We start from the raw sequence: 16171 nt of genomic DNA on the forward strand, positions 1-16171 counted from the left end.
CCAGACCCAGTTTGTGTTGCACTGCCACCTTGTGGTCAAAAGCTATACCATGAAGAACCTTGACTATAGACCCAAATCATATGAATTTTTTATTACATGTTATAAAAGTTGTACATACAAACCACTAGCTTCTAAAATATAGCTTGACAAGTTGAGAGTAAGAGGAAACAACATTGGAAAAAATCAGACAAACCACTTTTATGGTAATATTTACATCAGAATAGACTGAGGAGCTCGTCTTCACGTTCCTGACACGAAGGAGACGAGGTGAAGTTCCGAGAGAGGAAGCAGGAGACGACAGTGAGATAGGAAAGGGCAATGTAAAAAAAGAATCTACAGTTTTCTATAAAGGACACTGGTTGGTGCTTCACACAGCTTCATGGCTGACGTTTAAACGGCCTCGCTCCTCTTGTAAGCCACCATGCTGTTCACTTTGTGGATGGAGGTGGTGAAGGAACGCAAGCGCACTTCTTCCGATTGGTCGATTATTTGAGGCCCCGACTCCTCCCACATGTCCGGCACCACCAGGTCTTTGTCCGTGTAGACCAGGAGGTCAAAGGAACCTGGAAGAGGAGGTCAAGGGCCAGAGGGTGACAAGGATTAGCCCATAGATATTCACACTCCCACAATCTAAAACTAGAGGAATCAATAAGGAGAAAACAATTAATGGCAGATAACCACAGGGTTACTCACATGGCGTCTCCAATAGCGGCAAGAAAGAAACGGTGGCTGTTACTTGTCTGATGATGGAGCGGATCTCGTCATGAATGGTCTTAATGGACTTCTCTCTGGGAGCACTGGGAAACACAGGGGAGCTCGTTTTAAAAACATTATCTGAAGAACTGTGGCCACCACGAACACACAGGCCTGTCAGACTGTGTTCATTATGAAATTTTGAGTAATTCTGCTTTTAAATGTTACAAATCCATTATGATTTATGATTATTATTTGTCATATAAACTCAAAATAAGATTCAAATTCTGTTCCATGGCTGTTAGTTAAATGACAGCGCCTGACACTGTAGAGGAGCTGACCTGCTCTCCTTGGCTGACTTGTCACACTCGATGTCAAACTGCCATCTCTCCAGCACCTCGTTGGTTTCCAGGCACGTGATCACCAACACCAGCTTCTGCACCGTGCACTCAAACAGCCAGTCTGCGACACAGAGGGACACACGATCACTAAACACTCTCAATGGCATAAAACTGTCCTAGATTAAAAAAAAATAGTCAAATATACACATTTGTTGTCTAAGTTTACTTAGATCACATTGAGAGCCTGAGGACAATACTTGATTTCTTTTTTTCCCTAGTATGACATTTTATAGAGGGGATTCATTACAAAAAAATTATAAACAGATAACTGACATTAGAAATAGTTAAATGAAACCATAGTTTCAACCTTTATTTGGTAACTACACATTTGATTTCACTAAAGGAATTATGTATAACTCCTTATTCTCTTTCATATTAATAATAATAAGATCCCCCATAACATAACTAACTTCAACTCAAAGCGACTGAACTCAGTTTCTCTAATGTTTTTAATCTTGGCCCGTACAATGGAATTCCTCTGGGGAAAAATAGATTAAAAAAATAAGAAGAATAATGGAGCTTTTGAAAATGAAGCCAAAAGAAAAGCCCTGAATCTGAAGTTACCTTTGAGCTGAGACACCACGTTGGTCAGGTAGTCCTTCAGTTTGGAGTCAGTGGTGAGCTGAAGGCTCATGTCGTAATGGGTGACTCTGGTGAATGTCTCGGCGGGATAGATGCCTCGCTGGTACAGGATGCTGTTGATGCCAAAAGCTGTGGTAGAAAGAATGAATCAAATGGGGGTTAACATGACAAAATATGGAATACATAAACAGAGACAGTTACGAATAGGGCAAGGATCATTGTGGGAGCCTCCTTATTTAAAGTGTTCCTATCTGCACGAGGTTATTAACCCCAAAAAACAGACATTCCACAAACTGTGAAGTTATTTAACATGCACAAAATATATTTTTTATATAATTTCCCTTTAGCTTCTCTTCACTGGCTTCATGCTGATTTGAAGATGCTACTGCTGAATTTGAATGATGGTTCAGAACTTGCACTGAAGTATATTTCGGGCTCGTCAGTCTTGGTCCTACTCGCCATTCAGCAGTCCCGGCTGAGGACCAAAGGTGACCCTGAGATCTGTCTGTCAAACTCCTCATCCTTTTTTTTAAATCTATCATTAAAGACACAATTTACAGGTGAGTTTTCTCCTCGTTCTTATCTTACAGGCGATTTTAATCATTTTACAAGGATTTATTTAATCATGTTTCTACTCGTTTCTCATGTGCAGCTTTTTCTTTTATTTCTGTATCTGTCCTTTTTTGCAGTGTGATCTTCTGTGTGACATTTCCCCCCCCAACTTCTGTTTCACAGAGTCAATATTTGAAATACATCCTACATAACTCCCTTCCCATGTGACCTCCCCCCACCCCAACACACCACCAAATATTTAAATAAACATCTGTACGCAATATGGAGTAAATAACTAGGCCTCGATACCCTTTCAAATGTATCTGTAAGTCCCCTCAGTGTGTATTTAATCTTTTCAAGTTTCAAATAGAACATGATCTATTTAAGCCATCTTGGATGAGATGGTGGAACCGGCCTTGTTGTTTCCTCATGTTTGCCTTCAGATTTGTAGTTTTGTCTGTCGAGCACCTTATAGCTGTGTTATGAAATGTGCTATACAAATGAAGTCTATCCTTATTTATTATTTTGTTCAACTACATGTCAGAAGACGCATTCTAACTTCTCTGTACGACACAGTGAATCGTTAATGCACAGCTCTTTCTCCTGGGTGGATTCATTCTGCACGAGTGAGCTCCACGGTGGGCGGTGCGCACCACGGTGACAGTTTAAATGTGAACTAACGCAAACCGACTGTGGCTGGTTGTGAGCTGCAATAAAGAGAGCGTGCAATCCAAGATGTGGAAGTAAGGAGTGTGGAAATACAGAGAGTAGCACAAGATGGAGGTTCTGTGTTTTCTCCTCGGTGTGCGGTGGAGCTCCTCCTGAAGCTACATGTAGCATTAGCTCCGACTCGGTGCGTGTCCACGGCTTCGCCACAAACTGTCGCTTTAATCCCATGAATCAGACCCGTGCGTACTCACAGAAGAACTCGGCCACCAGCTCGGCGCTGCCCTTCAGAGTGATGCCTTTCAACGTGCTCGTCATCTTTCCTCTCGCTTCTGCTCGAACTCTGCACAATGAAGCTCTGCTGTGTTTTTTTCAGTCTCACCTTCAGCTACCCGCCGCCCAGTTTGAATTCTGTCAGCTGACACCGCTGCGCATGCGTACAGGGTTCCGGCGTATGGTTGATGACGTATGTAGCTGCGCTTACAAGTATTTGGCAATAGAGGGCAGTATACGTCAAAGTCATGCCACCATTTTTAAATACATCCAGTTTATATGAGTATCAACATAGTTTTCAATCTGTGCTTTTGATGACTTTTTTAAGTGGAACTCTTTAACACTAGAGTTGTATCTATCTTTCTATCTATCCAACTATCTATCTATCTGTCTGTCTGTCTGTCTGTCTGTCTGTCTATCTATCTATCTGTCTGTCTGTCTGTCTGTCTGTCTGTCTGTCTGTCTGTCTGTCTGTCTGTCTGTCTGTCTGTCTATCTATCTATCTATCTATCTGTCTTTCTTTTTGTCTGTCTGTCTGTCTGTCTGTCTGTCTGTCTGTCTGTCTTTTTATCTATCTATATATCTATCTATATATGTATCTATCTATCTATCTATCTATCTATCTATCTATCTATCCATGTATCTGTCTGTCTGCCTATCTATTTCAATCAACGGAGACACACACACCTCCTTTATGTGTGTTTTGAATGGAGAAATGCATTTTGCTCAATAACAGTAAAAAAAATGGAAGTTTAAATTTCCCATTAATGACACAAACCAAAAGTGGGGGAAATCCTGTTTCAAAAACACTTAAAATAATATTTGAGTTTGGCCTCACACATAAATCCTCATTTGTCCGTGTATCCGTCACCTGCATGTGCTGTAGAGCTGGAAACCCCGCTGCATCCCCACCAGCTGAGGGAAGAGGTGACTGTAAAAACCCCACTGCAGTGAAGTCATCATACAGAACATCTTTCACAGCCGTCCTCTCGCTCTTTGACAGTTTCTTTTCCTTAACCGCAGGCGCACTGCCATTCATCACTGGCCCCCTCCAAAAGCCCCATGAACACCATCATAGAGGAAACGGCCAAGCCCCCCCATGTGGGACTCCAGGAGGCCCAGAGCTGAGTTATATGCCAATGACGGTCAAACAGCCTCAGTTATAAAGCATCCAACACCCTTCTATATTAACTGGGGTGGTGCTGTCTACTTCCAAAAAACACAAATACAGTTTACATGGCAATGTTTTGGTAACTGGTTTCAATCTCCCGCATGTGGGTGGAGATCTTTGGTTGTTCAAAGAGATAAAAGTTTGTAATGTGAGTAATATATCCAAATCCCATTATCCCGTTTGCTCTGGGAAAAACTTTACAGTTCGTGTTCTGCCGATGCGTGACATCTAAGTCAGTCTGTTTTGAATTACACAAGCCGGCTAACACACAGCGGCGAACACAACTTGCAGAGGGTCGTGCAATTTCAAACCCCTGGAAGAGTTGTCGACCGCCGGCTGTGGGGTGGAGAGCCAAGCGTCATGACACTGACTCTGATCCCGATGTCACTTTGACGAGTCCCTGCTGGTCTGAACTAGCAGCTCCAAGGCTTTATATCGACAGACCTCAGCACAGCCAGCCACAGTCGTGTTTCACAACAGAGACTGTGGGCGCTGGCATCGGGCCCGCTCACAGAAAAGCCTCTCTATCTGTCTGGCATCATGAATGTGATATACTTCTCTCTGCTTGTAAATTATTCGGTGAGGTTTCTTTTTTTAAACCTCAATGCTGCACAGGAGAAGTGAAGAATGTGGCAGACGGTCCAAATGGCACCGACCTTACTTTTAACTGTAGCACGCGCAAAGGTGAAGCAAATATCACGGGTCAAAGCAGACGTTTGATTCACCTCCTCACTCGCGCTGATTGGATTTAGTGTCTGGGTTATCCACTGATGGACTCGGGTATGTGTCACTGAGCCAGTAGGTGGGTTGGTGAAGGACTTGAACTGCAGACTGCTCATATTTTCAGTGAGACGATAACAACGGGCGATCTCGCTGCCTTTCCTTTTTTTTCCAGAAGCAGATGAGATGAATGCTTTGGAAATCCCCACGCACAAAGAACACAATGAAGAACTGAGTTGGCTGAGAACTTTCTTACAGTAAAAACCATCATTGAGTCCATCCTCACCTCATCAATCACCGTCTGGTTCGCTGCCTCCACTGCCAAGGACAAAGGCAGACTGCAGCAGATCATCCGGTCAGCCGAGAAGGTCATCGGCTGTGACCTGCCGGCTCTCATAGATCTGTTCCACTCCAGGACCAGTAGGAGAGCAGGCAAGATCATTGCTGATCCTTCCCATCCTGGTCACAACCTATTCCAGAGACTCCCATACGGAAAAAGTTTCCGGGCCATCAGGACTAAAACCTTGCGTCACCTGAACAGTTTTTTCCCTATGGCGGTGGGGCTCACAAACAAGCCCCCTGCATCACACTGACTCTGCTGACCCCCCCGCACATCATTTATAACTATATATTATTGGCACTATCACCAATCTCTGCACCTTAGAACCGCCCGTACCCATAACTCTCTTATATGTGCAAATATACATTGCAATAAAAAGAATTCTGATTCTGATAGTGTGTTAGCATAACTGTCAGGAGACGGAATTCATCACATCCTCTTCGGGTAGAACTAAGCAGAGATCATTTGTTTCTCCTTTATGAATCACCACATGGGAAATACAAAATGTGACAGACATGAAATAACATGAAAGAAATAAAATAAAAAGTACTTCTTAAATTATGAGACAAGAGGTAGATCAAATTTTCCAGTACAAAAAGAGGACTCAGCTTTTACCACCTCACATTTATGACATTACAGAGCAGATAGCGCACATGAGAGACGTCATGCGTATCACTGAAGCCTTCAGCCAATCAGAGCTGAGTTGTCTGGTCACAGAGGCGGCCCCATGGGGCTGCAGGGAGAACAACTGCGTGTTCTGGCTGCAGCCGGCTCGCTCCTGCGTGGTTTCCTGGTCACGTGACCTGGGACGGTCTGTGATTTGTTTGATTAACAGTTGTGTCTAATGAGTTAATTAATGTAGTGCGAGCTAGAGATGAATTGGGAATGTAGTGTTGTTTTTAGTCGCAGCTATACAAGTACGCAACTTCAGGTTGAGGATGCTCCGTATTTCATCTGAGCAAATTATCATAAATATCAAGCATGTCTGATAGTTAAGCTCTGACATGATCGGATGTTCCCTTAGGCCACTGGTCCTCCTCCGCCTCCCACAGTAGGACAGTGCAACTTGGCTGAGATTGGCCTTTGTTAATATTCCAGCAGTTTCACAGACTGACATTTGCCTCATGTGCTCATTTGGCTCAACTCGCACTAGAACGTGCCAAACCCTCCCAGTCCTCACGCACAGGCTGGGAGGGGGCGTGTCCGCGCCGTCAATGATCACATGCCGACCGCACAGAATATGATGAAGTGCCCTCCCTGTGCATTGTAATGAGGTGTTTGCCGCAAATTCCTGTCCTGAAGGTGAAGGGTTTGTCCCACTTGGAGCTGCCTGACTGCAGTGATGGGGCGTGCGATGCTCCGCTGGCTGGAGCCGGGCCTCGTGTTCCTTGGCTCCCTGCACGCAGCAGCTGGAGCTCAGCAAATTGCTTTTCATGTCTTATTCACACGCAAACACACACACACACACACACATTCCTGCAGACGCACAAACCCAATGTGAGCACATTGTATACACAACAACTGTATAGAGGATGTTACTGTTTAATTAATCCATTTCTCTGTGTGTCAGTGGGTTTCTGTCCATCTGCAGCCTTTGTGTCATCACGATGAGCAAATCCTTACACGCCTTTCACTAGGTGAAGTGGGGCCTCGGACCAAGTTCACCAGTTTCAACCTTTTTTAAAAGTGTTTCCTTGTAAACGTTCCCGGCTTGTGTTTGTCTTATAAAGACACAAAGTTTCTTCCTCTCGCCACAGGGTTTATACGACGGCCCACGGCCCCATTAGACTCTGTCCAAACACGGAGGCCCCATCCTCGGACGGATCGCCCTCCAGAGTAAACGAGGTGTAATTGATGGTGGGTGGGATGAGAGTGCCTCCAGCTCCTCAGTCATTGTCAAGCCACCTGCACCACATCCACACACAGCGGCTCCTCCCTGCGAATGTACAGATCTCCCAGAAGAACTGTGGGAGTCTAGAAATGTCTGCGAGCTGGAACATTAACAAACAGCACCGGCACCAGCGGTGGAGAAGGGAAGGGGGTTTTACAGCTTTCCACACTGACCCTGATGCAGTCTCAAAGCTCCACTATGCATTAGTACCCTTTAAATAATCTAGCTGGTGTCATCCAAACATGTCTGACTGCAGAAGTTTTAAAAGCTGACATCCTCTCTGACATCCACAATACTGATCCTATAATTCTTGGACTGCAGTGTGCACTCTTTGCTGAAAGTGTCCTCCCTACTTGAACCAAACAAATGGATCGCCCCCTGGTGGCTGGCAGCAGTATAGGTCATAAATCCCACCAACTCCATGTTAGCAAATGGTCCGAAGTGGACGATTAATGTTTCTCATTTATAGTTTGTCATTTAAGGTAGTTCCTTTTACTATGATGTATGTTTAAGTGTTCATGTTGCACATAAACTTTGGTTTTAATTAGTTATTTGATGCTATAAAAACATGGTGAAATGTTATGATTGACAGCTGAGGCTAGCTTGTACGCTCCACACCATGATCACTACTGTCCAAAACCGAATTGTGGCTCCATTGCTTCACCTTCTTGCAATTCATAGCATTCTGAAAAAAAGCTGAAAAGTGCTTGAGAGAAAAAATGTAATAACTTCAAACTAAAAATAAACTACATGTTTCATGCCAGCACTCCCTGCTGCAGCAAGGGTGTGCTGGTCTGGGAAGGTCCGGGGCCTCTTCACAGTTCCAGCCAGTCCCTGATCACTAGTGAGGCTCTAACCCTGACCTCTGGTTGGGTGTTTTTCCAGTGCATCTGTTCACATTGTTTCATAACAGTTTTCCCGGGCTTCAGGAATGACTGCCTCTCCCACACGGTAACCTGCCACGTCCAGCCGAGTCTTTGTCTCTTTCGGAGGAACAATTTGGAAAACTCTTTTCTTGATCCAATCTCCAACACAAAGCGCTCAGCCTGCTCCCCTCACTTTCAGACTCTGCTCTCCAGCCACTTTGAACTTCACTGATCACTTCGTCACAAAAGAACTTTAAAAGCGTGTTCATGTCGTGAGTCTGGGCTTTCTGCCTTAGAGTCCAGCCAACTGAGAAACATAATAAAAATAAATCTTCAAGATATCAAGTGATTTTATGTGTATCTGGCACTTTTGAAGTAACGGTAACTTATTGACATTTTAAGTTGAACAAAAGCCTTTCTCCAAATGCTGGAGGTCCTGACTCAGAACTGACAACTTGGGCCACACACCTCCTGAAACAGACATGACTCAGAGATCAGCTTGATCACTTTTATAGTGAAGATATCACTTGGTGTTGGAACTTGATTTGTCTTTATTATACAGTAGCTCATATCCCAGAATTCTTAGCGATTTGTTGATAATCAGAGATAATGGTGTCGTCAAGCAATGAGAAGACCAATGTTTGAGTATCATACTTCAACTCAACTGAACAACTGATGGTTCACATGTTATAAAATAACAAGGTTCGTTTGGGTTCGGCCTTCTTGGTTCACATAGGCCGCGTCCTTTCGAAGGGTGCAGTCCCTGAATTGGGAAACAACTAGTGTGTCACAGAGTAAAGCGTTCTCACCCCCACAAATCATCTTCGGTTCAGCGGAGAGAGCACACATACCTGACGCCTGCTGAATTAAATTCTGACACATCACCAAGTTACCGTCAAGTTACGTTAACGAATGAACATGAATTAGAAACAGCAGACGTGACTTGCTGCTGGCCACAGTCGTGTCTTTAACTGGCTTAAGCTAAAGTCAAAAAGGAGAGGCTGGTGCCTAAAGTCTTTTTTACATTAGTCCTAAGAGAGAAGCGATAGAATGTTTGATAAGAGATTCCTCAACATGGGAGCTCAGCATATCTGTGCTTGCAGGGGCCATACAGACCAAAAATACTTTTTGATTTGCGCAAATTTATGCAGTTTGGTTATTTCTGGAACAATCTCGAGTGCAGGTGTGGAGTGGCGAGGAAGTGAACTGGACGCAGAAAATGGAGAATTTGATTAGGTGGAAAGAAAAAAGGAATGGAGGTATCCAAGGAGGCTGCATTTTGATTGTACTGTCGGCGTGGGATGCAGCTTTTTTTCTGGTCGTTTATCCAACACATGCATGAAGTCTTCTCTGTCAACCCCATCCCCATTCTCTCCCCCCATGTTCTCCTTAGCCATCTCAACCCCTCTGCAACATGATCCCTCTGCTGCAAGGTTCCAGCCAGCCTCATCCTCAGCCACGTTGTGTCTTGACCTCGCCTTTTCTGTCCGCCTGCGCTCTTCCCTCTTGGCAACGGGAAGCCTAGTTCATGCAGATCCATCAGGCAGCAGCTGTCTTTCATTCTATATGAGCGAAAGTGTGTGTGTGTAGTTGGGCTTATATAGTTGTGAGGAACAGCTTGAGCCTAGACCTTCCGGAGTGAGGACATTTTTGAGAAGCGAGGACATTTCGGCTTGTTTGAGGGTTGAGACTCGGTTTTAGGGTTTAGGGTCAAAGTTAGGGTAAGGCATTTTGTTGTGATGGTTAAGGTTAATGAGTTATGCTAATGAGTGTCCTCATAAAGATAGAAGTACAAATGTGTGTGTGTGTGTGTGTGCTCTTCAATATATGGACTAAATGTGCTCATAAGAGTTGAAAGATTGCGCTTTTAAATTTGTGATGAGGCCAAACAAAGACAGAAGTATACCCAAGGATATATTGAGTTCTCGGAGTTAGGATTAGGAACAGAATTAGATTTAGATAAGGGTTAAAGGTTAAGGTTATGTGTTTGGCAGTGAGGGTTAGAGTTCGTGGTCAGGGGTCCACGTTGCTTAAAAACTATTTTCGCTGATGTCATCTGACCACGTCTATAAGCAGCAGGCAGAAGTGTTTGTACCTTTTCGGGAAAGGAAAGGCTGAGAGCTTTAGTGTTTATCCTCAGAAACAAATTGGGCACACAGTGGAAGTAATTGCAGAGTAATTGTAGCGTTGTAGTTCAGCCAAAGACAACGACTGTTCCCGCAAATATACCAGGATTAATGTGAGAGTCTTTGTGTGCGTGTTCCTACAACGGGCAGAGCACCGGTATCCTCTGCAACTGAGATGATTTGTCTTTGAGCCAACAGCACTGCAATTATATACTCTCGAGTTTCCAAGGTGTATTATCAAGGGCCGTGTGGAGTACTGCTCTGAAGATATTTCACTTAACGTCTACCAAATATCTTTTCCCCAGTTTGTCTTAATTTGCAAAGGCAACTGCTTGGATAGAGTCTTTTTCTCCCTATCCGAGTGGGGCTCCTGAGTTCTACAGCATGGTTACTGAAGGCTTTTCCACCAGCCCTGGTAATCCTATTTCCCATGCATTCTCCTACTCTTATATCTGCGCTTCCGGAGGCTAACATAAGTGATTTATACATGCAGCCTTCGCTTGTTGACGACCCAGACAAAGGATCCATGACAAACACATCTGTTGAGCACTGAGAGCATGGAAGGACAGGCAGAGGATGAATGCATGGGCAGAAAGAGGGATGCAAAGGTAGGAGGGGGTGCAGTTTATGAAGAGGCAGAGCTCGGGACGTCGGACAATCAGGGTTTCTCCGCTCTTCTGGCACATCCGCCTTTCTTCTGTCCCTGCAGCGCTGATGCAATCGTGTGGGCACACAAACACACGCTCACGAAAACTCAGTCAGCTGGCTCTGTTTAGCTCCGCTGCCTGCATGTGGATTACTGGATCTCCCATTGTGCTGCCATTATTTAAAAGCAGCTTTGGAGCAACATGGAGTGATGCTCATGTGGCCCAGCTTCAAACGGCCCAAAGTGGCCCGCAATGGCGACCAAGGAAATCATGCTCCGAAGCGAAGAAAATTCTTTAATAACTTAATGTGTGCCATTTGCTGGATGCTGTTATCCAAAGCTTGTAAAAGTCAAACAAAAACGAATCCATAATCTTTTTTACAAAGTATGAAACATAAACAAAGCAACATTGTAAGTGAAATGATATCGCTTGTTAGATCTTGCTTGTTATTTGAGGTTTCAACAGTGTGATAAAGATGATCACAAACAAACCCTCTGCCAGTTTTCACCACGACATCACAGGACATACTGCAGAACATCTGGTTCCACTACTGCACACAATTTTAGCATTAGCTGCCCAAAAAAGGATTTGACTGCAGACACGTTTGAACCCTCAAGTTAATCTCGAGACATGCTGTAAGTAGTGTTTCCCATTAATAACTTTGACTGTGGCAGCTCGCCATAGTTTAATTTGTCTCATCACAGTTTCATAGTGAACTAAAATCACTATGAGTGTTTACACTGGTTAATGATTTATGTTACCGCTGCTCAACCCGAGTGCGGCTTTTGACACGGTGGATCATAACATTCTTTTCAATAAAATAAATCAATGGGATCATATTTCATCATGATCTCCACTCTAGTGTGGGGTACTACAGGGTTTTGTTCTGGGCCCAACTTTGTTTTCCCTTTATAAGGCTCCTTAAGGAAACATTACTAGTCAGTTGGAGTCTCCTATCACTGTTATGCAGATGAAATGTACTTTTAAACCAGATAATGTTTGGCCATCTGATAAATTTAATATCAGTGTGTCATGGCTATTACGAAATGGTACCAAGTTTTAGCCATGACCACCTAGCAGGCACACTATAACCATTTATTTGTCCACTGGCAAGTAACGTTAAATAACTTTGTGTGTATGTATGTAGTATGTCTGCTTAAGCTAGTGCAGAATGCTGCTGCTCACATCTGGTAACATAATGCAGGAAATGCAAGAGCAAAAGGCTGAGACTGATGAGGCTATAGTACAAATATCAACATTTACCTCAGAGGTATCATCGAATTATGAAAACTCCAACTTAAATTACAATAACAATTCTAATGTTTTATTTCACCAAATTTGTTAACTAAGAAAATTCACACTTGTGAATATGTCTAGAGGAGGGAGATTATATGAACTCCTTTTGTGAACATGCTACACACAACCCTGTTTGAAGGTAGCAATATTTGTCTGTCCATTTAATGGTGCAGGCCAACACACAAGTCCAACTTTAATATGTCAAAAAAATGTGCCATTATTATTATTATTAGTAGTAATTATAGTAGGCTCGTACTAGTAGGTTTTAGTATTCAACGATGTTACAAAAATGCACAGACACAAAAACGGTCTACGATATTTGTACGGAGCTGATGTCTATAGTGTCACGGTTTGGTGGAGGAGATGGACCCAGAGGTTACAAACAAAAAGGTATTTAATATAAGAAAAGGCTTTAAACAAGACAAAAACAAAACACTAACACTAGCAAGTAAGTTCTGGCGACAAAGCGCACGAAGAACAAGGAAGCAGCTGAAGCTGGTCGAGACAGCAAAAACAGACAAACCATATCTGACACGTGTGGAAACGAGTAGACAACAACGAGTACGAACCGACAAAGGGCTTGGGGAACACAGAGGCTTAAATAGAGACACAGAGGGAAGGCAGGAGCCATTAACCACAGGTGAAACACATGAGGACTGGGAAGACAATCACCGAAAGGAAGTGAAGATAGAAACCACACACAAGGGACAGATACTACAAAATAAAACAGGAAACAGAAAATACACTGATGAGACTGAAAATTAACAAACTATAATGACAGGACGTCACAAATAGAACCAATAATGAATAATTTAGAGATTCAAACAGCTAAAAGTGACATTGTATTCAGAAAAAGTTTTAAGTTCTCAGCAAATAACATGTTTATAAGTAGCTTAACCTCATCACAGAAATTCAGGACGCTAAACATTTTTAAATAGACATTAAACATACCTAATGCTGGACCAAATCAAGTACAGGCTTGCCTACGTTTACCTAGATGAATGCCAACCAAAACATGTGTTTATGCCCCATGTGCTTGCTCGATGTGATGTATCAGCCTAATGTCTCACGTCTCAACCACATGATCGTAGATCCATCATAATCTGAGACACACACACACACACAAACACACACGCACACACACACACACACACACACACACACACACACAGTCATGTTATCATTGCGGTGTTGTGTATCCAATGAGAGCGAGAGCCCAGCAGTGAAAAAGCTCTTTTCAACAGAGTTCATGTATGGTGAAAGAAAGTCAGTGTGCCATGCAGAAACACTGCTCATTTATTTGTGTCAGAGCAACCTGGCTGACACACACGAACACGCGCACACACACACACACGCACACACATGCACACACATGCGCACACACACACTGCCTGCAGCCCTAAGCCCACCTCACACACCTCCAACTAGGACCAGCACGAGCCGGGGTGGCTAAAAATAGCATGGGGTTCCACTCTGGGCTTCCTTTGTGTAGTTAGTAGGGACGTTATTAAAAAGAGGGGAGGTGTAATTACCCCTCAGCCCTGCACCCTAACCCCCAAACTGTCAGTCAGCCTCTGGGCTGCACCACCAGGGCTTTACTGACCCACTTATTTCACTGTGTGAAAATACTGTCTTAATTCTGCACTGTTATGGACTTTTGAAAGACGTACGATTTTTCCTTCTGGATATTTCAGTAATGGACTTTTATTTCTTTTTGTAGAGGTGGATCTAGGATTTTATAATTCCTGATTCAGTGAAGTTATTGCTAGTTTACTTTTATGTGTATAGCTTTGAGCAAAGCCACATATCATTATATATATTTTTTTATAATTGTTCCCTGTTCCAGCACATTGTGTTCTTCAAAAGTAAAATGTTTCTTATCACAATGCTATATCTACTGTTAGCATTGTTGGTAAGAGGGCCAATCAGATTTCATCTGAGGCCAGTATCAATGTCCCTGAATCCGGCCCTCAGTATTTGGATTGTATCTCGTTTTTATTCAGTTGTTGCACATTCAGTGATTTCCTGTTTTATTTTGATACTTAACCTTATGTCTCATTTACTTTCTCTTTACTTCCTGTCTTTGTCTTCTTTCCCTCCACTGATTTTACTGTTTTACCGTGTCTTGTTTACTGCTGCTCTTAAACTCTCTTCTGATCTTTCCACATTATCTTGTTAGTTTGTATAATAGCGTTTCTTCGTTATTATGCACATATTGTCGCCTTCTCTTTCATGGATGCCTTGACCTGATTTAGCTCCCTACCTGTACATGAACAGTACCTGTAAGTTATATTAAAGACTTTGTTTAATAAAGTCCTCCTGTGCATCAACATCTGGGTCCTTCCCTGTCTCTAGTGTCACACATATGTGTCATTTTATTCCCTAAACCCTTTTTTTTAAAAATTTCTATACAACAGAGCCTCACCTTGACCCACTCTCATCTTCTATAAACAGACATTTCCGCATAAAATGTCTTTTAAAGAGCTTACAGGGATACAAAGAAACCGGTGGACGTCACAGATCCCTCACTGTGAGCATGTTGTGGTGGCAGAATAAAACGGACTCTGAATAGGCTACACTCGGCAAGTACTTCTACTTGTATTACTTTAAGTGTATCAATAAGCAAGTACTAACTGACTTTTACTACCAGTAGAAAAGTTATCGTACTTTTACATTTAGTCTTTTTCTTATGTAAAACATTTGAGGACATCCTCCACCACAGACTATGACTGAACACATGCTATCATTGTTGTACCAGCATGTTGATTGAGGAGGACATACGGAGTCACGGCAGAGATTTTGTGCCCTTGTTTCTTTTGCAGTTGGCTCTGCAGAAAAGGTCGGTATATGGTAAGGACTTTTTACAGTTTCCATTTCCTTGCCGTAAAACTTTAAAACGTTTAAATGAAGTGTAAGAGAAGGAGTGGAGAGAGAAGAGCGATATTAAAGTCAGTTTTACATACATACTGTATGTGTGTAAAGCTGTGTTTTGGTAACCTCAATAAGCCACAGAATTGAATTTGCATTAACAGCAGACTGATCTCTACTGTTATCTGTTTACCCATAGTCAGCCCTCTGTATATTTCGGTGCTCTCGCCTCACTCCGTGGCTGGAGCTGCAGCTGCGGGCCTTGTTTTGGTGCGACACAACAGAGTCTCTGTGCAGCTCGGGGTCTGAGCCGAGGTGCTGAAAACGGATGCTTCCCAAGGGACCGAGCTGCTGCCGCGGACGCCACCATCTCTAATGTCAAGTGGTGAGATTCACCAGGCAGAAGTGAAAGAGGCGCTTGATAGAGGTTTTCTGAGACACATGCTGCAGGGTGCGCGTGATCACGATAAGCTCGAACATTAAAACCTCTCTAATCTGTTGGCAGAGCAGCGCAGTGTGATAATATCGCTGCAAACGGTCATTTGCATGATTGCACAAACTGCAACAGTCTGGGTATTTATGGTATTTCAGATATTGCAATAATAGAAACGGTCCAAGTCTTACTTTTCAAGGCAGAAATAACCCTTTCAGCATTTCAAGGAAATTCAGAAATTGGAGACCCACATGCAAATTTGCTGTTGGCAAGGAAGCATCTATTTGGACTCAGAATGTTTAAGCTTTGGCAAGAAATAGTCGCAAGCTCAAAACCAAGCGTTGCAAATATTCTGAGTCATTGCACTTTGCTTGGAAAAAGAGTGAAATAGCTGAGTGAGAGCAGCGTTCTGTGCGCACACACACATGCACACACATACACATACACACACACACACACACACACACAGACACACACACACACACACTCACACTGACCTATCCCCTAACCCTCATCTGCAGTGACGCTCGAGGAATTCACCCACTGACAGTTTGTGGCTCATTAACACGTTCTGTAGAAACACTGCTGCGGTCACATTTGTATAAATAAAGTTTAATGAAATTTGACTTTGTGCTGTGTGTGTAAT

At 43.2% G+C, this 16171-nt stretch overlaps 1 protein-coding gene across 1 annotated transcript; it reads right to left on the reverse strand.

The window, feature by feature from the left end:
- Nucleotides 1-76: 76 nt before the first annotated feature.
- On the reverse strand, nt 77-3319 carry mad2l1 (MAD2 mitotic arrest deficient-like 1 (yeast)). The gene is made up of 5 exons (XM_053416780.1): nt 3149-3319; nt 1659-1805; nt 1035-1155; nt 694-797; nt 77-563 (listed from the first exon to the last, which is right to left on the reverse strand). Exons 1-5 carry the CDS (start codon nt 3210-3212, stop codon nt 391-393), a joined length of 609 nt encoding a protein of 202 aa, XP_053272755.1. The 5' UTR covers nt 3213-3319; the 3' UTR covers nt 77-390.
- Between the last annotated feature and the right edge of the window lie 12852 nt (nt 3320-16171).

The sequence above is a fragment of the Pleuronectes platessa genome, chromosome 23 (genome assembly GCF_947347685.1).
Source record: "Pleuronectes platessa chromosome 23, fPlePla1.1, whole genome shotgun sequence".
NCBI classification, from domain to species: Eukaryota; Metazoa; Chordata; class Actinopteri; order Pleuronectiformes; family Pleuronectidae; genus Pleuronectes; species Pleuronectes platessa.